General features: G+C 39.3%; 2 protein-coding genes across 4 annotated transcripts in view; one reads left to right on the top strand and one right to left on the bottom strand.

Annotated features, from left to right (window-relative positions):
- Nucleotides 1–6,194, bottom strand: part of LOC121381285 (DNA damage-regulated autophagy modulator protein 2-like) — a 52,878-nt gene extending 46,684 nt beyond the window's left edge. The window contains exon 1 of one of the 2 annotated variants that reach the window (XM_041510532.1): nt 5,923–6,194. In XM_041510532.1, coding sequence (XP_041366466.1) covers nt 5,923–6,021 — 99 coding nt within the window. In that variant the 5' untranslated portion in view covers nt 6,022–6,194. The remainder of the gene's footprint in view (nt 1–5,922) is intronic. The other variant, XM_041510533.1, reaches the window with a different exon arrangement.
- An 11,662-nt stretch (nt 6,195–17,856) lies between these two features.
- Nucleotides 17,857–23,433, top strand: part of LOC121381374 (ras and EF-hand domain-containing protein homolog) — a 69,482-nt gene continuing 63,905 nt past the window's right edge. Inside the window, exon 1 of one of the 2 annotated variants that reach the window (XM_041510661.1) lies at nt 17,857–18,012. The gene's annotated coding sequence lies outside the window, so the exon portion shown is untranslated. Of the gene's footprint in view, nt 18,013–21,056; nt 21,134–23,433 lie in introns of those variants that run through there. The other variant, XM_041510660.1, reaches the window with a different exon arrangement.

The raw sequence follows: 23,433 nt of genomic DNA, 5'->3' as shown, positions 1-23,433 counted from the left end.
GGGTAAGCCCCTCAATCACATTTGGTTTTTTAAAATCTTAAATATAATCAGGGTCATCGGAGCTGCGGTGCACTATAACACACCCCCCCCCCCCCCCCCCCCCCCCCCACACACACACATACACTTGTGTTTTTCTCATTTATTCGGACGGAACGTAGCTCAGTGGTATAGCGCCCGCCTGGTGTGCGGTCGGTTTGGAATCGATCCCCGTCGGTGGACCCATTGGGCTATTCCTCGTTCCAGCCAGTGCACCACGACTGGTATATCACAGGCCGTGGTATGTGCTATCCTGTCTATGGGGTGGTGCATATAAAAGATCCCTTGCTGCTAATCGAAAAAAGAGTAGCCCATGAAGTGGCAGCAGGTTTCCTCTCTGTGGGGTCCTTAACCATATGTCTGACGCCATATAACCGTAAATAAAATGTGTTGAGTGCGTCGTTAAATAAAACATTTCTTTGTTTCTTTCTCATTTATTCAATCGTCCTTTCGTCCATTCGTTTATTTATTATTAAACCCCACAAGGTGTTATCTCACAGGTGAATTTTCCTTGAGTCAGCGATCCACGAGCAACCATACAGTTAACACGGTTCCTGGCAAGGTAACAAAAGAGGCAAAGTTCACAGCTGACGCATCATCAACATAGTCTTGTTCATGCAGGAAACAACTATGACGTAATTTATTACCAATCGTGCCGCAACAGATAGTAAAAATAATGTTTTCCGACAGCATTGTGTCACATGACTAATTAACATATTATGATTCCTTCGCTGTTGACGTCATTCAAAAATAATCATTGCTATTTATACAGTTATGGTAGTGGTGAATATATCATAAGAAAGCAAAAGTGAAAGTGCACGTTGCTTTAAAGTCCTAGCATAAAACTGTTTTCCGGGAAACGAGAACATGCATCCTGGTATTGGAACCATTATTTTGCATTGTATGGCAAAGTCTTAACCCGTTGCACGAGCTGACACGGTGGGGATGATGCAGTGGATGTTTCCACCCCCACCCTCACCCTCACGCCACTTCCAAATGAATTGCCATTTTGTAGTATTCCTGATAATCCAAACCAACAGATGACATTTTAAAATTTGACATCAAGCGATAGCATACACCTACTACCCCAACACTCCTTCTTTTACATTGTACACACTCCCATTTGGTGTGTTCCGTATAATGAAAATCTCATCTGACAAATCAAAATTTGCCGTTAAAGGGACAGACCCTAGTTTCAACCCATGAACATTAACACTAAGTTTAGTTAAAGGGACAGACCCTAGTTTCAACCCATGAACATTAACACTAAGTTTAGTTAATCTACAAACCTGTAACACACTTGGATAAATTTACAGTTGATTGAAACATGAGTCTGTACCTTTGAAATGGTGAAATACCCTCTAAAAATAGACTAAAACTTGACTCCATAACTGCTACTTCTCAGACGTACGTGCGTTTTAAAAAATATGAGATATGGATTTTGTGATATATATTAAAAACACCAGGATGACCAAAAACACTTTGAATGTACGGAAATGCATAATCTAAACAATACAATCTAAGTAAAGTATGATTTCAGTTATCAAAAACGGCTCTAATAGTCTAAAATATGCGTTAGTGTTTAAAAACTGGGGTATGTCCCTTTAAGTAATATAGCAGTTATTGGCATAAACAGCAGTTGCGGGGTTTACACTAACCCTTTTTATAGACCCTGTATATTGATGTGATTGTCCAACTGTAAGGTCATCAGTTTCTAGGGCACACTATTTCACGCGAACTATCGTTCTGTTCGCGAGACGGTTTCGCAACTGCCAATCGGTTACCCGGTGAACGTTTACATTATAAAATTAAAGGTTACAAACTTCATGATCATCAGAATGTTATTCGCTATGCAAAAAATAATTCATGTAAACAAACAATCGGGGTAAAAACTATGTGTTCCAATGTCCGGTTACTTGATATTTCGAAATGTTGTCCTCTGAGAATCAGCGTCATGCGCAAGAATCATTGTCAAAACGGTGGTGATATGAAATGTTCGCGACAAGTGAGTATATCCTACATTACCCGTGATACCTGTTACGATGTTCAACACAATAGCATCAGATATCATTTTAATCCCACTGGTAAGGGAAAACCCGAAATGGGTCTGTTATTTATTAAAGAAAACCATAGGCGCTGGACACTGACATTGACTGGGGTAGAGTAGGCAGTGGCGTATCCAGAAAATCCATTTGGGGGGGGGGGGGGGCAGTGACATGGGGTGGAATACCAAGAGAACTTTGGTGGAGGTTTGGAGGGGGATCGTAAACAAAAATTAAAATTAATATATAATAAAATTATAACTATCGCAAAATTTAGGGGAGGTGGGTGGGTGGCGGGCCCCTGCCCCCACCCCCCTCTAGATCAGTCTCTGGTAGGGGAGTTACATACTAATTTGATTTTCAACTGTTGGGGGTGGCAATACGTTATCTTCAAAGTTGGAGGGCAATACCCCTCACAATTCCGGCTTCCGACACCTATGGTAAACGATCCTATGATCAACTGCACACCATACGAACGTATTACTGTATACCACTAAGAACAGTCTATCACCAAGGACGCGGATTTGATCGCGAGATAACCGGAATTAGCTGGTAGAAGTATTAGTAATCCTGGCGTTTCAAGTGTTTATATTAGCCGAGCTGTAGTCACCGACTGGGGTGAAGTTGGTCAAGCCCGGTCCACCGGTCTAACATTAGTCGGCCCAGAATCAAATGGACTGACACATAACGGATTGCCTAATGCCCGGTAAAGACCACAAACACGGAGGACGATGGTCAACACAAGGTTTGAGATTGCGTTGGCGTCTTACTGTGTGGTTTATCTCGTCATTTCGTCATGGCAGGAATGCCAACAGGCTACGGGCCTTTAAGATATTTGTTTACTCAGGACTATGGTTCAGAATGTTTGCAATGAGGGGTTTCCTTAAATTAGACGTCCAGGAGATGTGCTGGGATTGGTAACAGTGCATTCTTTGGCATTATTTCTAATAGCCGATGTATTTTTCGTGCTGGGGTGTCGTTAAACATTCATTCATTCATTCATTCATTCATTCTTTGGCATTATGGACGGAAAGCAAGTTTTCCCAAACAAAACAGGGCGTGCGGTGCGTTTGTCCCCACTTCCTCTCTGAAACGACAAACAACAATGCTTTGCTCTTTTTACAGAACTCTACAGTTGATCTAAAGACAATTTTATGGTTTTGAACTCTTTCCCTCACTCTCCTTTTTTTTAATGGGGTAGCTTACAAACGTTACGTACACACAATGGTACGGTTTCATTAAAATGTGTTTCAACTGTTTACATCATTTTAAAAACTAAAGTATACATTATTTGGGAATCATTGTTCGCCTTTCTCGGTTTCTTTAGCATCAACTCCCTGAAGTTTGTGACAATGTGGAAAACGTGCATTCTCGAAAATTGTTACACAAATCGATTAAATCAACACAGGCTTTATCAGCGTGTGTATTTGATATCGAGCTGACCGCCGGCCGTTGACCACTAGGTGACCGGGATATACATTTTCGCCGCTGACGCGCCACGTGACCTTTGTCACTGATTCGATTATTGACATCAAAAGCTCAAGATCCAATTATTTTTAACACAATAAAAAAGTAGAAACAGCAGGCCCGGGACACGCCCAGGCAAATAATCGGATTATTAATCAATCAACAAGTACCTGCTTTCTGTCATGGGGGAAAAAACCCCTGAATAATTAGTGGAATGAGAGAGAGAGAGAGAGAGAGAGAGAGAGAGAGAGAGAGAGAGAGAGAGAGAGAGAGAGAGAAATGGACACTGACGGACAGACAGAAGATACCTGCTGCTGTCTTTCGGGCAACTCCGAAGACACTTAATTGCGTGTACGTTAACATTCATGCAGTAAGTTACCTATAAATTATTATAATATTTTAGATTCTTGACTCATTCTACTTGTTCTTGACATCGTTATTTTCAAACTGAATGACGTTGTATTTGCATTCTGGATTCCATATCTGATTCTTGAACATTGTTTGAACAATGAGAAGAGAGGTATTATAAGTACGGGCCTCACGGGCCTGGTACAACAAAAATCTTTAAAACCAGCTAAAAACAAAAACAAAACAAAACACCCCAAAACCCCCCCAAACAAACCAAAAAAAAAAGAAAAAGAAAAAAAAGACCCCACAAAACACAAAATGGAATCAATGTGTCATCTATCTTGCATAGGTCTGAACTCCATTATATCAGGAGTAATTAAATCTGGACTTGTAAATTTATGAATTAAACATTTGGGCGATGCATAATGATACAATTATTAGTGCTTGACCAAGTGGACCCATTTTTGCAATTTAAACATTAGGCATAATGGTACAATTATTACTGTATGGCTAAATGGTTTAAATGTGAGTTAGCCATGAAGCCATGAATAACCCTGCATTCATTAGCGTATGGCCAAGCTGACCTGTGTATTAATAAGAGGCTATACCATTGTTAATAACAACATCTGTATGTATACCTCCACTTTGCAGACGTTCTGAACATGCCAACAACATGTGCCTGTCTCAATGCTAAAACCTGGTTTCATAGGCAGAAAACTTGGAAACATTGGAACATGGCTTCGTGACCAACTTTTAAAGGGACTGTCGGTCCTGTATATATATATTTTTTTTTCATACGTAGGAAAGTACGAAAGTATTGGAAAATAACATCCGGTTAGAGCTACCACAAACAGGACGACACCAAACACCTTGTTTATACAGATACTGATATTCCAAACAGAAAAATAGTTTTAAAGTGTAGTTTTAGTCAACAAAAAGAATATGTTAGTCGTAAACATAAATATTACAATGGCAGCAAACTCAGGGCAGTGTTTATAACTAGCAAAAACACATAATAATTAATAATTAGCATACATTATTAGATTAAGAACCTTTAGTGGGGTGGGAGTCTTTTTGGAAGTTATGGAGTGGAGATATTGCAACAATCTATGTACTAGCTAGGGGGAGGTCGAGACATGTTACCGTGAAAGATATATTTAGAAAAAAATAAGAAACTTCGCTTGACCAGGGGAGCATGGAGGTCGAACACGCGCCGAGAGAGAGAGAGCGAGAGAGAGAGAGAGAGAGAGAGAGAGAGAGAGAGAGAGAGAGAGAGAGAGAGAGAGAGAGAGAGAATAAGAGAGAATGAGAGAGAGAGAGAGAGAGAGAGAGAGAGAGAGAGAGAGAGAATGGGAGAGAGAGAATGGGAGAGAGAGAATATAGCTAGAATGGGAGAGAATGAGAGGGAATAAGAGAGAGAGAGGGAATAAGAGAGAGAGAGAGGGAATAAGAGAGAGAGAGAGAGAGAGAGAGAGAGAGAGAGAGAGAATAAGAGAGAATGATAGAGAGAGAGAGAGAGAGAGAGAGAGAGAGAGAGAGAGAGAGAGAGAGAGAGAATGGGAGAGAGAGAATATAGCTAGAATGGGAGAGAATGAGAGGGAATAAGAGAGAGAGAGGGAATAAGAGAGAGAGAGAGAGAGAGAGAGAGAGAGAGAGAGAGAGAGAGAGAGAGAGAGAGAGAGATATGCTAGCAGCTTTTGATGCCCATGAATACTTATGCAGAGGTTATAAAACATCTTTTTCAAGGAAATCAGGAGAGGGAAAATATATTTTGTTTATACTTAGTGAGAAGAGTCGTCAGTGAACGTAATGCAGAATTAAAAAATAGACGTCATATATGAAATATTTCATGGCCTTTCAACAGTTGCAAAACAATTATCTTGCTTCCGAGTTGAACCTTTATCTGACGAAGCCGCGTACGTTAGCACCACTTGTTAGCATTACGAAATCGCTGCATAAACAACCATAAATAAAACAGACAAACATCTCTGATGTAACTTGTAAGTACGTAAAGTAAGAAACTCCTAACCTCTGTCCCGTATCTTCCATCCTGTCGTCTGTTCATCCCGAGAAAGTGCGTGGATTCTTCCGGACAACTCTCCCCACGTGCACAGCTGTCAACAATCATCGTTACGACAACGAACTGCGCAGCCACTTGAATTGTGTCGACCGAACGCTCGATGAAAGTGGGTTATTTATTTGCCATCAGCTGTAATGTTTGTAACCCTTGCTTTCCTTCCTTCTCTCTCTCTCGCTCTGTGCCTCACTCGAGACTTGCCACCATGCCAGGTCACGCTTAGCAGCTGGGAATTTCCGCTGGTGCTGTTTTCTTTCCAGGCAAGTAGACCGTGACATTAGCTGGTAGCAGACAAACGACCAACACGTGGTCCGATATGATGATGGGTACAGGCAGTTTTGTGGTCAAGCCATAAGACTGGGTCCATGGGCGTCATTTGGTGGGGGACAGGGGGGACATGTCCCCCCCCCCACTTTTAGCAGTGGGGGGGACAGAATATATGATCCCCCCCCCCCCCCACTTTACTCTAAATAATGTTCTCAGACAGGCACAATGACCTAGGGCGCTCGCGATTAGTCGCACGAAATATTGTTAGAACCCAATTGTCCCCCCCCCCCCCCACTTTTTCCTTGCAAATGACGCCCATGACTGGGTCTACGACGCGTAATGATTAAATCATCGGACTTGTTTTGTTGTTATAACGCAGGTAGATACTGGGTTCGCATCCTCGGTACTGACCCAGTGGGGGATGTGTAAGGTCCCAACACAGATTCTTACTCACTAACCAGTAACAACTATTAATCATTGGCCTGGCAGACGACCCAAATAGCTGCGATGTGTGTCGCCAGGACATGTCATGCCATGTCATAGGGTTTTACGTGCACATTCAGAACAAGCTGTTGTAGCGCACGCCTGTCGTAGGCGCAAGAGCCGGCCTTGGCCGGCTCCTCCGTCCATGACAGGAAAGGTGGGGGGAGGGGAGAGAAGGGACCGCCTGCACTGGCAGGTGCAAGGGAGCACCAGCAGCCCGATCAAATCGGTAGCAGTCGGGTGGGGGTGGTGGTGGTGCTATGGAATTTGAATGGAGCAGTTAAATGCCAAAGAGAAAAGGGTGCGCAATTTTGAACGGTCGGTCGAAAGGTAAATGGCCGAGCTAATATAGGTTTTGATATTAGTGAATCGAGAGTAGCTCGTTAATTTTAGACCTTTACGATGCTGTGGCGTCTCCCTAGGTTGCCCATAGAGCCCTTATAAGGGCCTGACCGCTTCTGGTCGAGGCATCGTCACCAGGACAGACTGCTTGGATATAAATACGGGAATCAAGTTAAAGCTGCACTCTCTAGTTCCATCCAGCGAAAATAAATTATAATTTGGTTAATCTACAAACCTGTAATACACTTAGATCACATTTTTATCAAATGGAGTGAAAAAGCAGGTTTTATATCGATAAATACCATGGGAATCCCCATGTCCCAATTGCTTGAAATAATTTTGAAAGTTTGTATTCTGATGTCACCGGTAGATGTCGCTCGAAGCACAACAATGCCTACGTCGCGACAAATTTCACAGACTTGGGGTGCGTTCTTTTCACCTCTCCTGGACATGTTCCAACTGTTCTGTCCTGGTTGTATCCCCTCTCCAGATATCGTAAGACTTAGCAAAATTATTGGTTTTAAGGGTTTGTAACGTTTTGTATTGAGATACTTACTTGTCTGAACTTTATTGTTACAGAAAATGTTCACGAACTGTGAAGAAAAATCTCACAAATGAACAACAACAAATCGGATGTTGATTGCGCGAACCGTGCACGAGAAAAGAAACCGAACCAAAATGATAACGGTCACGTGGTATACCAACGTCTGTGACATTGAAATGGAAATATCCCGTCTAAAAATAGATTAGACCTTGTCTGCTCAACGTATTTTTCTCAAACGTGCGTCCGTTTTTCAGAAATACGAAAAATGCATTTTGTGGTATTACAAACACCAGGATTACCAAAAAACACTTCAGGTGAATGGAATTGTATATTCTAAATAATAAACGGTAAGTAAAGTGCAATTTAATTGTGAAAAAATGGGTTTAATAGCGAAAAACAACGCCGTAATGGTTAACAACTAGCCGTAACTAGGGTGTGTCCCTTTAACACTGCCAATGAAATTAAACTAAATGGAAAATAGGCGGAACCATTAAGCATAAACCATTACTTTTTACCAATAAATTACACATTAGGGCCTACTAATACAAATACATGCACTAACAATTTAAAGTATCATTTCTTCCCCACATTCTTTGAGTTTCAGGTCATCGACCTTGTCTGTATTGGCTTAGAATGCATTTGTTTGCTATACAGAATGGAAAGTAGTGTACAGAGACAAAAGTTTGATTTGCATATAACACCAGAAATGTATTTCATTTGTATGGGGAATATAATTTAATATTAAATTAAATGATTAAATCGGAGAGGTTTCGTTATCCCGCCCGGGAACATACCCGCCGAAAGGTTTTCTATTCTCGTCCTTGTAGTCGTTTAAAACTACAGGCATAATGTCGTTTCCAAGCACACGGGTCGGGATTTGGACCGGGGAATATGTCCTACATAAATGACGTATGGAAATGATGGCGGATCTGTCAGTCGAGTTGGTATTGGAATACTAAATAAATAAGCTTAGTTCAGATAAAACCTAACTAATATGTGCCGAACATGATATCAGAATGAAATGTCGAGACTCGACCGAGATTCAGATCCTGATTCCCATAAGTAGACTACAATAAGGGAAAGCAGTACACCCGAAATGATGACGTAGACGGCAAAAATCGGTTATTTTTCATTGGGGGGTTGTTCGTGTAGCTTTGGTACTGGTTAACAACATGTAAGTTTAATGTCATGACTGGAGTCGAGAATAATGAAACTAAAGGTCTGTGCCATCAGATTAAGGAAACAAAATTGTATTTTTATCCTTACTATCCGGCTACCACGGTTATCTCTATCACTCCCCTACAACAGAGGTGACTGGAGCTAAACTAAGCGATATATCTCTATCTATCTTACTTCCAACATCTACATCTACATCTTCAACAAACTCATTGTAACACACATCGCCAACTGCTCTGATAAAGAAAACCTTATCGCTATCTTTAATACACTGTATAAAAGAACTCAGAAAAATCGCACCACGCATGATATGGCGAACTCTAAATTTGCTCGTAACCAAGGTTACACGTAACTGGAAATGGAAGAAAGAAAGAAAGAAATGTTTTATTTAACGAAGCACACAGCACATTTTATTTACGGTTATATGGCGTCAGACATATGGTTAAGGACCACACTTATACTGAGAGAGGAAACCCGCTGTCGCCACTTCATGGGCTACTCTTTTCGATTAGCAGCAAGGGATCTTTTATATGCACCATCCCACAGACAGGGTAGTACATACCACGGCCTTTGATATACCAGTCGTGGTGCACTGGCTGGAACGAGAAATAGCCCAATGGGCCCACCGACGGGGGTCGATCCCACACCGACCGTGCATCGAGCAAGCGCTGTACCACTGGGCTACGTCCCGCCCCTGGAAATGGAAGAATGACGTGGGGTTTTATTTTCGTGAAAATAACACACAACCCAGGATCAGATCCAGGAAATATTTTGCTGGGTGGGGGTGAAGGGTGGGGTGTGGCTAACGGGACGCGGTTACATGAACCAACTCGTCGAAAGGGCATCCCAATGAAAAATAAAAACTAATAGAAGAAAAAAATAGGCACTTGAATAGTTTTAAGGAAATGCCTCTTAGATCCGCCTCATATCAACATCCCCAGTAGAGGAAAAATAAACAACTAACAAACACCAAACACAACAAACCAAAATCAGATGTTCTATTAGATTTGTTTTTTAATCTATGAGATTGGAGCTTTAAACCTTTAAAGATGACGTGTTGTTAAGTACAGAAAATCTCTTATAGACACTGACTCTGAGTGGTCATAAACATCCTGTTCGCTGGTTGTTACGTGGCACCGGATTCTTGGAAATAGACTCATCGGAAGTTCCAAATAGTTCCTCTTATTAGATCCGGCTTCCCTGTTTATTTGCAAATGTCAGGTCGTCAGCTGATGTCGACCAATACTACCAGATCACCAGCACGTGTGTTGTCGTAAAACTACTAGATCACCAGCACGTGTGTTGTCGTAAAACTACTAGATCACCAGCACGTGTGTTGTCGTAAAACTACTAGATCACCAGCACGTGTGTTGTCGTAAAATTACTAGATCACCAGCACGTGTGTTGTCGTAAAACTACTAGATCACCAGCACGTGGCAATCAATCATCATGTTGAAGGAAGGAAATGTTTTATTTAACGACGCACTCAACACATTTTATTTACGGTTATATGGCGTCGGACATATGGTTAAGGACCACACAGATATTGAGAGAGGAAACCCGCTGTCGCCATTTCATGGGCTACTCTTTTTGATTAGCAGCAAGGGATCTTTTATATGCACCATCCCACAGACAGGGTAGTACATACCACGACCTTTGATATACCAGTCGTGGTGCACTGGCTGGAACGAGAAATAGCGCAAATGGGCCCACCGACTGGGATCGATCCCAGACCGACCGCGCATCAAGCGAGCGCTTTACCACTGGGCTACTAGGCCCAAGTAAAAGTGAAGTTGTTTGTTTAACGACACGAATTGAGAATATTGATTTATTAATCATCTGCTATTGGATGTCGTTATGACACAGGCAGAAACATTTCAATTAGCAGCAAGTGGTCTTTTAATTCTATATGCAATTTTCAACATACATGATAGTACAGAAATGTCAGAAATGTGTGTGTGGGGGGGGGGGGGGGGGGGGGTACTACTTAGGCGAACATTAAACCACTGTGCAACATCCTTGACTTAATAATAAATACATATTCATTAGATACTCTGAATTATGTTCCGTAATTATTCGCTAATAGGTTAAGACACACACTGACAATAATTACAATCTAATGATAATTTATCAATCAAAATAATATTGTACTTCAGGTAGTGATTTTAAGCCGGAGCCAATATTACAAGAGAGGTAACTCGTACGACACTAATACAGTAAAAGCCACAGGTAGGTTCAACTCCAACAAGAGCCTTATGTGTTGGAAAGATGCATACCCGGACCACCAACACATACTGACACTTTAGCAAATGAAAAACGCGTAATTTTAGAGTTAATAAAAAACCATGATTATTCCTGCTAACTGGGGGCAGCCATTTTGTTTCGTTTTTGTGACGTCCGGTGGGATAGCTTGGGGCGAAGTGACGTCAGCTCCTGACCATCTCCTGTATGTACAGTGTAAACAAAAGCAGTAATTTTCGACAAGGCGCTTCTCTTTGATCAACCTGACTTGCAAAACAGCATAAATGACGTAATAATATAAAAAAAAGTATTTAACTAAATATATTTCAAGTTGCATTAACGGAACAAAATGGGGTTATAGTGATATGCTACGCTGGAGCAAAAAAGACAACCCACGATACCCAAGTGATAATTTTCTTTTCTTTGGGACTACGTAATTGGTCAGTTCTGTGGTTTTAGGTGGAAAAGTCTACTTAATCAATAGTTTTACAGAACTATTTACAGTAATAAACCATGTCCATTACAATTTTAGGGACGACAGATAATATGTATGTATGTATGTATGTATGTATGTATGCCTACAAATGACTTCAAGGTCAGATGTCGGGAATTAACGTGCTTATATCAATTTAATGTTCAAGCACGCTCGTTGCGAGCACGATTTCTGACTAGGGCCAGAAACTGTGTTCACAACGAGAGGGGTAGGGAGAGTTAGTAAAAAAATTAAAAATTAAAAAATTAAAAATTAAAATTAAAAACGTTGATACATTTGATTAGATAAAAATACTAATTAATGGTTAAATAAACTTTATTTACAAGGAAGTTAAAAAGTGTTTATACAAAGGGTTAAAAAGGGTTTCTACAAATGATTACGTAAAAAGTAGAATATTGACAATAAAATATATCTGGTTAATCTGGTATTTATGTCGGAGGAGAGTAGACAGGAAGGTCTGCCCCATTTTAATTCATTTCCCTAGGCCGTCCCGGCCACCACCTCCACCATAATGGAAATGTTAAGAATTGGAAAGTGGAGAATGATGAATGATATCTCCATATTAACCATAACATGAACCCGCATAAAACTATGTGATTGGTGCTGTGACTTAACTTAAGTCAAAAGAGCTATCACCTAACTTTTAACATCCATTTAAAACAATGAGAAGGATAAAAAAAAGTAAATAATAAAATAACAATAAAACAATCATAATAAGAAAATAAAATAAGAATTTTTTTTAATTTTTTTTTTATATAAACATGTCATAGTAGTAAATTAAAAGGTGTTAATGTAAGTAGAAAGGGAAAAGGTGGATTATATTTTAGTGTCCAGTCGTATAAAAGTAAAGTAAAATTGTGGGCAATATTAATGTTAAACCCCCAATAAGGATACCAATCCATACGAGATGTAGTTCCAATAGGGGTCACATAATTATTAAAATGCCTAAAATAATTTTGTTTTTATTAATCACATATGGTTAAGAACAAAAGTCAAAAAGTTAAAACGTATAAGGATTACTAATATACAGCGTATTACTCCTGCCAGAGAGATTAGACGCAGTGTAACCCTTGATAAATTAAACGTATAAAACACAGCATAAAACATAGAACATAACACACACACACACACACACACACACACACACACACACACACAGCATATAGAAGAGGGAGAAAGAAAAAAAACCCCAGACAAACGAACAAAAAATCCACATTTAAAAAAACAAAGTACAATTTTTGAACAACGAAATGGAGATGAGGTTCTATTAGGGGACAGTGGTTATCCAGTAAGATCATGGCTGATGACGCCATTTCCAAATCCAAACACGGAGCAACAGCATCGGTACAATAGGTCCCACAAGAGAACGAGATGTTTGGTAGAGAGAGGAATCGGACAATGGAAACGACGATTCCATTGCCTCCATGGACAGTTGAGATATTCGCCACAAACATCACGTGAAATAATTACTGTGTGTGCAATTCTTCACAATATTGCTATTAACAGGGGTTTGCCGTATTTTCAAGAAGAACCTACACAACTTCAGATGCAGCCCGAAGACGACCCTGAAAATGTAGTTGGTTTTCAAGACAGATTTACTGGCATAGCTAGAAGAAATCAACTGGCTAATCATCATTTCCAATAAATGTATGTGTTAAAAACAACATAATCTCATTACATTTTATTTACGTTTTTATTACAGCAATGTTGGTAAATTAAAAGTTACTTTCATGTTCATCATCTGCATTGTTTCTCAGTTTGACATGATAAGTTCATTTTGTTAATTTTTGCTTCTTTAAAGCCAACACTTCAATTTCTAAGATAATTTATTTTTCTCAATTTCCAGTTTTTCAATTTTTAATTTGACTCGCTCCTTCTCTAGAACCAAAAGTTCTTTCTGCATGTTGATCACGTCATCACTATCATCTGCTTTACGTTTTTTTTACATTTTTCAGCACCCTTTGAAGAAGGGCTTGGATTTGGCAATGTGGTGGAATATGAACATTTACGTGAAAAGCATGAAATGGGTGTTTCAGTGGGAGATACCATCTGATTAACACTGTGCGATGACTTGTCGCTGTCAACAGAAGTGCTGAAAAGAACAATTGTTATTTATAATAAATACAAATATTATTATATTTTCATTTTCTGTGTTTGAAGGAAGGAAATGTTTTATTTAACGACGCACTCAACACATTTTATTTACGATTATATGGCGTCGGACATATGGTTAAGGACCACACAGATATTGAGAGAGGAAACCCGTTGTCGCCACTTCATGGGCTACTCTTTTCGATTAGCAGCAAGGGATCTTTTATATGCACCATCCCACAGACAGGGTAGTACATACCACAGCCTTTGATATGCCAGTCGTGGTGCACTGGCTGTGACGAGAAATAGCCCAATGGGCCCATCGACAGGGATCAATCCCACAACGACCGCGCATCGAGTGAACGCTTTACCACTGGGCTACGTCCCGCTTCTGTCTGTGTTTGAATGCATATAGAATGATGTAACCTATCATAATTATGTCTGTGTTTGAATGCATATAGAATGATGTAACGTATCATAATTATGTCTGTGTTTGAATGCATATAGAATGATGTAACCTATCATAATTATGTCTGTGTTTGAATGCATATAGAATGATGTAACCTATCATAATTACGCCATATTAAAGGGACATTCCTGATTTGCTACAAGTTTTAAGATGTTATCGACTAACAGATACTTTTTAACGATTGTAATTACATATCAAATATATTTTTCTGCATAAAATGTTAGTGGCTGTATATTAAACGTGTTTCTGATCTTTCTAATATTTATACTAGGTTAAATATCATTTTATTTCCTAAAAATTATTTTTTGGTACGTACCAAATTATTTCAAGACAAAATCCAGTTAGGGCCTCTTACAAATACTGAGATGATCAGAAATACATTGAATATACAAACACTGATATTCGAAACATTAAAATATATTTAATATGTAAGTTTAATCGTAGAAATATTTTATTAGTCGGAAACTTCTTACAATGCAGCAAACTCAGGAATGTCCCTTTAATATAAATAAAGAAAATACTATTTTATTGCCTTAAGATATTGTTTTTATTATGCCAATGTAGAGGACGTTTGCAGAGTATAAATAAATAAACAAACAAACAATAAACAAATAAATAAACAAATAAATAAATGTATTACCATCACCTAATTTGCCACAAGTAAAATGAATAGGTCTATCAAGGCGTTTGCAATATAATGTCTGGCTAAAATGAAACGTCAGTATTTGAAAAATACAGCTGTATTGTTTTTTAACACACATAAAACACACACATTAGTGAACTTTATTAAGTATATAAATGCTAACGGTTTATATTCAGGCAAGTAATTTACATTTCAGTTAGGCTTATGCCACGCGAGATATATTTTCATAAGTAAAAGATTTTTAGAAAATTATGTTGCCATATTTTAAAAATTTAACTAGTGATTCGAGGATTTAAGAATTGCATACCTTGAACTTGTACCAGCCTGTGGGGTGACAATATTTGCAGTATTATCCTCAACATGAACCTGTGAACTGTCTAAACCCCCATCGATTCCGTGCACTGTGGGATCTTCTTCTCCAAGTATGGCATCTATCTTCTGTGATATAACCGAAGGCTGCACTGGTGGAGGCCCACCACCTTGTTATAAAATAAAATAAAATTGAATTGAATTGAATTGAATTAAAATAATTAAAATTAAAATATAAAATAAAATAAAATAAAATAAAATTAGAATAGAATAGAATAGAATAGAATAGAATAGAATGAAATAATGAATGAATGAATGAATGAATTCATTATCCTTACCCAGATTGTTACTACAACGTTGGTAATTTTAAAATTAATAATGAAATTATGCTTACCAGTTTTTGCAAGTTCCTTCCGATATTGGCGATATTCGTCTTTCATGGTAGAACATAGGTTTTGCCATTTTTTAAAGAAACTCTGCCTCACCACGAATTACAGACGGGTTTCGTCTATTCATTGCTTGCGTGATTTGAACCCACGCATCGTGGGTTTTTTTGGGTTTTTTATTGCTGACGAAAACCTGGATATAAGTAAAGCAAATTGTTCGGTGAAATTTGCTTTCCTCTTCTTCTTGTCCATTGTTAGAGTTGGACAGGAAAGACAAGGGCGGTTGTAAAAATGTTTGTAAGAGAAAGGTGTATCAACTAAAGGTGTTAAACATATTCTACCCCTTGCCGCATCCCCACAGTATACAACAGACAAATATATTATATCTTCCCCTAAAGTTTTCTAAATTATATTAATACATTAAAAACGTGGTTTTCAGGGTACTTTAAGGTTCATGGAAGGGTATGTGCAATCCATCAACACCCCCAAGTGACGCGGCTGTATAAATCCCTCTAACATTTGTAACTGTTCGATGTGTTGGCATAGAGCCAAATCGTTGAAATCGACATGAAATGTATTTCGAAACCCTAGCAACAACACGTGAGAAACTTTAGCATGATGCTTAGATTTAGGTATCATACTAAGATATGTATGATACCTAAGTAATTTGATGAATACTAACTTAAGTATAATGACTAGTTTAGTATGATACATAGGGTTTAAGTATACTTAAATTAAGAAGTTTTATTAATACGGAGCCTGTAGTCCGCTTACATCAAAGGAAAACCTATGATTTGGCATGTAACTCAGTAATGAATATCAATAACATCCATATCGATATATATTATTGTTTAAAATTTAGTTTGTTTTGTTTAACGACACTACTAGAGCACATTGATTTATTTATCATCGGCTATTGGATGTCAAACATTTGCAAACTGTTTTGAGTTTTAAATGTTTCGATGGGAATTCCCGTATACCTGATGAGCACGTGAAATCGACACTTCTACACTACCACGGCCTTTTGATATACCAATCGTTGTGCAGTGGCTGGAACGGGAAATAACCCAAATGGGCCCACTGACTGAGATCGATTCTATATCAACCGCGCATCAGACGAGCGCTTTACGACCACTCTACGTCCCTCTCTGTGGTAACTCCTAACACTAAGAAATGATCAAAATAACGTTCTACCGTAAAACATGTGTATATTTTCATTGACTGTATATTACAGCAATGATCTATACCAGCTAGTAGATAGATTTTGAGAGCTTTCAACACAGAGGGGTGGGGTAGATGCGGGGACGTAGCTCAATAGTAAAGCGCTGGGTTGAAGCGCGGTCGTTTTCGGGTCGATCCCCGTCGGTGGGCCCATTGGACTATTTCTCGTCCCAGCCAGTGCACTACGACTGGTATATCACCACGACTAGTATATCAAAGGTCGTGGTATGTACAATCCTGTCTATGGGATGGTGCATACAAAAGATCCTTTACTACTACTAATGATTTTTTTTTACCGGGTTTCCTCTCTAAGAGTATATGTCAAAATTACCAAATGTTTGACATCCAATAGCTGATGATTATTAATCAATGTGATCTAGTGTTGTCGTTAAACAACATAGAGCATCCTTTGTCCAGAAAATGTGCCAGTCTGTATTTAAATATCAATCTTCCAGTTTTGGGGTTTAAAATCGTCTGTCATGAAAAATATTTTGGAACATTATTTATTATTTTGACATTATTGGAGGTTCAGCAAATGTCAAAATGTCTAAGTGTACAGGTTTATCTTGTTAGACAAGCGCAATTTCACAGTGTTGGGCTATTCCCAAACAATAGCCATTCATCGGTGATGTATTTGTTTTTCTTTCTTCTTCTTCTTCTTCTTCTTCTTTTCTTCTTCTTCAAATGTCCATCCAGAACTTGTACTACAGTTTTTACGTGATACTGACTTTTATTCTAAATTTTAATTTTAACTATCTGTGATATTTGTATTTTTGCATATAAAAATTTAATTCTTAATGCATATTACTTTAAAATAATATATCCCTCAGTTCCATGATTAAATACATGTAAATGCAATTTTCCCCCGTTATTCTTTAATACAGATCCCCCACCTGATCCACCTTCAGTGTTAATTCTTGATCTGCCTTTAGGTAAGTAAAAATAAGTATACAACAATTATGTTCCATTCAGGTGTGACATCTTCAGTGAACCTTGTCGATTATCAAGACAATCCAGACTGTCTTGACCGCGCGACACAAACTTTCTCTTCAAGTCTCAACGTGGGCCTTCTGAAGGTTCTACTAAATGGGATCACGAAGGTGATGCATTCAGAACACACGGTTGTAAATAACTGTAACCGGTTTCAGACGAAATGCGTAAACATTGTGAACCACACCGATCTGTTCGTGTGTGAAGGCGCAATTATTATTAGTAGTATTTATTTTTGAACTAATAGACACGACAGGTTAAGATTACCGGGATAACCTCTTGCTACGTCATGCACGATTGGTGGAGTAATTTCTTTGGAGACATTGTCTAGATGGATGTGTAGGGTGGCAAGGGAAAGTGAACTGGGATGACACGGTGTACGATATGGTGAGTTTTTTTGTTTATTATTTCGTCATAGAGGTAAAATTAACATAGATGGATGTGTTTGGGTAGCATTGAAATGTGCACTGAGATTTCACAGTTTACAATATGTGATTGCTTTGTTTATAATTTCGTCATAGAGGTAAAATGATTGTAGATTAATGTTTTAAGGTGGCAATGAAAAGAGAACTGAGATGTCAAGTTGTACAATATGGGGAGTGTTGGTTTTTTAAAAGTTCGTCACAGAGGTAAAGTGAATGTATATGAATGAACTAGGGTGGCAATGAACAGTTAATTGAGATGTCACAATGTACACTATGGTGAGTGTTATTGTATATGAGGTAAAATGGGTAACAACTAGCTGACCCAGTTTGTATGCCTCTGGGCTCTGTGCTGTAATGATTAAGCCATATGCAATAGGGTTCGATGACCAATATTGGCCCCCAGCTAGTCGAAGATTTAGCAACTCAGGTGTATAGCCACGACAATGTTTTCACTCTCACCAGACACTAACAACTAACCGCTAACCACTGACAAATTCGGCAGGCTGGGGGACGGGGGAGGACGTTGGAAGTTCGTGATAATTTAGGGTGCGGTTGAGTGCACACCTGTTGCACACCCCTAAGTACGAACCTGCTCTATTCGGGACCGTGGTGTAATTCTGTGTGTGGGTAAACACATTGACATGCCAAATTGATCTTATTACCTACGGTATCCACATAAACAGTCATTTGACAAACATAGGGCAATTTACAGCATGTAAGTCAACTCACTTATCTCAGATTTAAGGCCATAGTTATTAATACATCAATGTATGTGCTTTTTTTATTTTTATAGATATGTGTTTACGTGCGTATGTGTTTACGTATGTACGTATTTACCCACATACGCACGTAAACGCATATCTCTCTCTCTATATATATATATAAAACCCATATACATACGTATGTAATATGTATATACTGATGTATGAATATCTGTATATTGTATGCATATCGAGTTTGACTATTACATACATAGATATTAACGCTCTGGCACAGGGGATAATTAAATCCTTTCTGGCCTCACAAATTGTCCCATGCCGTTTCTGGGACTCGAACCTATGGCACCGAATCACCCGCAACTTGCAGACTGCCACGATACGTTCTGAGCTATTGAAGCATCCATAAAATGAATGTTCTTTAACTCATCTATATGCATTGGGCCTACAAGCTACGCGGTTGATCCCGGTTAAGTACATGAAACAGTGGGCAGACCTGGCACTGGCTAGTATGTACTGATGTATGAATATCTATATATATATTGTATATATGTTGAGGTTGACTATTACATACATAGATATTAACGCACTGGCGCAGGGGATAATTAAATCCTTTCTAGACTTACAAATTATCCCATGTCGTTGGTAAAATTGTCCCATGTCGTTGCTGGGACTCGAACCTATGGCACCGAATCGCCCGAATGTATGTATATATGTATTTATGTATGAATATCTATATATTGTATGTATGTCGAGGTTGACTATTACATACATAGATATTAACGCACTGGCGCAGGGGATAATTAAATCCTTTCTGGCCTCAAAAATTGTCCCATGCCGTTGCTGGGACTCGAACCTGTGGCACCGATTCGCCCGCAAATTGCAAGGCTAACCATGATACGCTCTGAGCTATCGAAGCTTCCATAAAAGGAAGTTCTTTAACTCAACCATATGCATAGGGCCTACAATCTACGCGGTCGATCCCGCTTACGTGCATGAAACAGTGGATAGACCTGGCACTGGCTAGTATGTATTGATGTATGAATATCTATATATTGTATGTATGTCGAGGTTGACTAATACATACATAGATGTTAACGCACTGGCGCAGGGGATAATTAAATCCTTTCTGGCCTCACAAATTGTACCATGCCGTTGCTGGGACTCGAAACTGTGGCACCGATTCGCCCGCAAATTGCAAGGCTAACCATGATGCGTTCTGAGCATCTGTATGTATTGATGTATGAATATCTATATATTGTATGTATGTCAAGGTTGACTATTACATACATAGATATTAACGCACTGGCGCAGGGGATAATTAAATCCTTTCTGGCCTAAAAATTGTCCCATGCCGTTGCTGGGACTCGAACCTGTGGCACCGATTCGCCCGCAAATTGCAAGACTGACCATGATACGCTCTGAGCTATCGAAGCTTCCATAAAAAGGAAGTTTCTTTAACTCAACCACATGCATGGGGCCTACAATCTACGCGGTCGATCCCGCTTACGTGCATGAAACAGTGGGCAGACCTGGCACTGGCTAGTATGTATTGATGTATGAATATCTATATATTGTATGTATGTCGAGGTTGACTATTACATACATAGATATTAACGCCCTGGCGCAGGGGATAATTAAATCCTTTCTGGCTTCAAAAATTGTATGTATGTATGTATGTGTGTATGTATGTATGTATGTATGTATGTATGTATGTATGTGTGTGTGTCTGTGTATGTATGTATGTATGTATGTATGTATGTATTGATGTATGAATATATATATATTGTATGTATGTATGTGTGTGTGTATGTATGTATGTATGTATGTATGTGTGTGTGTGTGTGTGTGTGTATATATATGTGTGTGTGTGTGTGTGTGTCTGTGTATGTATGTATGTGTGTATGCATGTATGTCTGTGTGTGTGTGTGTGTGTGTGTGTGTGTATGTATGTATGTATGTATGTATGTATGTATGTATGTATGTATGTATGTATGTATGTATGTATGTATGTATTGATGTACGACTATCTATATATTGTTTGTATGTCTGGTTTTACATACCAAGACACTGGCGCATTGGATAGTTAATGTCTTTCTGATGTGTGTGTGTGTGTGTGTGTGTGTGTGTGTGTGTGTGTGTGCATGCTTGTGTTTGTGTGCGTGTGTGTGTGTATTTGTGTGTGCATGCGTACTATACGGTATTTCTGGATACAACTGTTTATTCATATTACTTTCTTTAGTACGTTTTATTACCAAGTTAGTCTGTAGACAGTTTCTCTTTATTATAGGCATATTGTAACAGAAGAAAACAATTAAACAGTAATACATGAGAGAAGTGAGGATTTCAAGCAATTGACAGTATTGGGTAATATATTAATTAGAACTTAATCCGTTGGCGTGACAATGATCAAGTTCATCACACGATGCGACAAATGTCTCGCTATAGACAGTTATTTATTGCATCCAGCAGTATTACGACATTTTATATAACTAGTTTCCTACTTAATATTAATACAATTACGTACACGTGGACGAAAAGACACCGGTTATTCAACGAGCGAGAGAGCAGGTTAAATGGTTCTGACAAGGACGACCTCGCCTCGTGTAATTTATAAACCCGCTGCAATTAAGTGCACCATCTCACCTTTATAGAATTTACATATTCTGTTCATACAAAAGACAAACATTATAGCGTTAATAGAGAGAGAGAGAGAGTAAAAGTAAAGTAAAGTTTGTTTTATTTAACGACGCCACTAGGGCACATTGATTTTTTATGTTATCATCGGCTATTGGACGTCAAACATATGGTCATTCTGACACTTTTTTAGAGGAAACCCGCTGTCGCCACATAGGCTACTCTTTTACGACAGACAGCAAGGGATCTTTTATTTGCGCTTCCCACAGGCACGATAGCATAAACCATGGCCTTTGTTGAACCAGTTATGGATCACTGGTCGGTGCAAGTGGTTTACATCTACCCACTGAGGCTTGCGGAGCACTCACTCAGGGTTTGGAGTCTGTATCTGGATTAAAAATCCCATGCCTCGACTGGGATCCGAACCCAGTACCTACCAGCCTGTAGACCGATGGCCTAACACGACGCCACCGAGGCCGGAGAGAGAGAGAGAGAGAGAGAGAGAGAGAGAGAGAGAGAGAGAGAGAGAGAGAGAGAGAGAGAGAGAGAGAGAGAGAGAGAGAGAGAGAGAGAGAGAGAGAGAGAGAGAGAATGGGAGAAAGAGGGCGGGAGAGAGGGAGGGAGAGAGGGAGGGAGAGAGATGGAGAGAGAATGAGAGAGAGGGAGAGGGGGAGAGAGAAAGAAGGAGAGAGAGAGAGAGAGAAATGGGGAGGAGGAGAGATGAGATAGGGGAGAGAGAGAGGAGAAGAGAGAGAGAGAGGAGAGAGAAGAGAGAGAGAGACAGGACACACACACACAGACAGACAGAGACAGAGAGAGAGAGAGAGAGAGAGAGAGAGAGAGACAGACAGACAGACAGATAGAGAGAGAGAGAGAGAGAGAGAGAGAGAGAGAGAGAGAGAGGGGGGGAGGGAGGAAAGGGGGGGTCAGGGAGGTGGAAAGGGAATAATTACGTAAACGAAACCCAAAAGTAATATGGAAGTTGAGAAAACGACTATATGATTCGCGTTAAAATTTCGGCATTATGTCCAGATATTACCGCGTTGACTGGACCAAATAATTGGACGTTGTCACAGTTGTCTCCCTTCGATTTATAGTTAAAACCTATATGTAGACCACTGCACTCAAATACCGTACCAGGATCACTGGGTGTTTTTTACTAGCCACTGACAACTAACAATCCTTAACGGGACATTCCTGAGTATGCTGCGTTGTAAATGTTTCCGACTAATAAAATATTTCTACGATTAAACTTACATATTAAATGTAGTCCCTTGTTTAGAATATCAGTGTCTGCATATTCAATGTGTTTCTGGTTTCAATATTTGTAAGAAGCCCAAACTGGATTTTGTTTTCAAATGATTTCGTAGGTAATAAGGAAATTTAGGAAATAAGGGGAAATTTAACCTAGTATAAATATTAGAACGATCAGAAACACGTTTATTATACAGCCACGAATATTTTATGCAGAAAAATATATTTGATATGTAATTACAATCGTTAAAAAGTCTCTTACCGGCCTCGGTGGCGTCGTGGTTAGGCCATCGGTCTACAGGCTGGTAGGTACTGGGTTCGGATCCCAGTCGAGGCATGGGATTTTTAATCCAGATACCGACTCCAAACCCTGAGTGAGTGTTCCGCAAGGCTCAATGGGTAGGGGTAAACCACTTGCACCGACCTGTGATCCATAACTGGTTCAACAAAGGCCATGGTTTGTGCTATCCTGTCTGTGGGAATAAAAGATCCCTTGCTGCCTGTCGTAAAAGAGTAGCCTATGTGGCGACAGCGGGTTTCCTCTAAAAACAGTGTCAAAATGACCATATGTTTGACGTCCAATAGCCGATGATAAGATAAAAAATCAATGTGCTCTAGTGGCGTCGTTAAATAAAACAAACTTTTTACTCGATAACATCTTAAAAAGAGCAGCAAACTCAGGAATGTCCCTTTAATATTTTATAGCCCAGATAGGCGAGGTGTATACACAGGAAAGCGTGCTTGAACCGTAATACTAATAGGATATAAGCAGGAAC

The sequence above is a fragment of the Gigantopelta aegis genome, chromosome 9 (genome assembly GCF_016097555.1).
Source record: "Gigantopelta aegis isolate Gae_Host chromosome 9, Gae_host_genome, whole genome shotgun sequence".
Classification (NCBI taxonomy): Eukaryota; Metazoa; Mollusca; class Gastropoda; order Neomphalida; family Peltospiridae; genus Gigantopelta; species Gigantopelta aegis.
The sequence above is the reverse complement of the archived record's forward strand: the minus strand, read 5'-3'. Positions and strand labels throughout refer to the sequence as shown.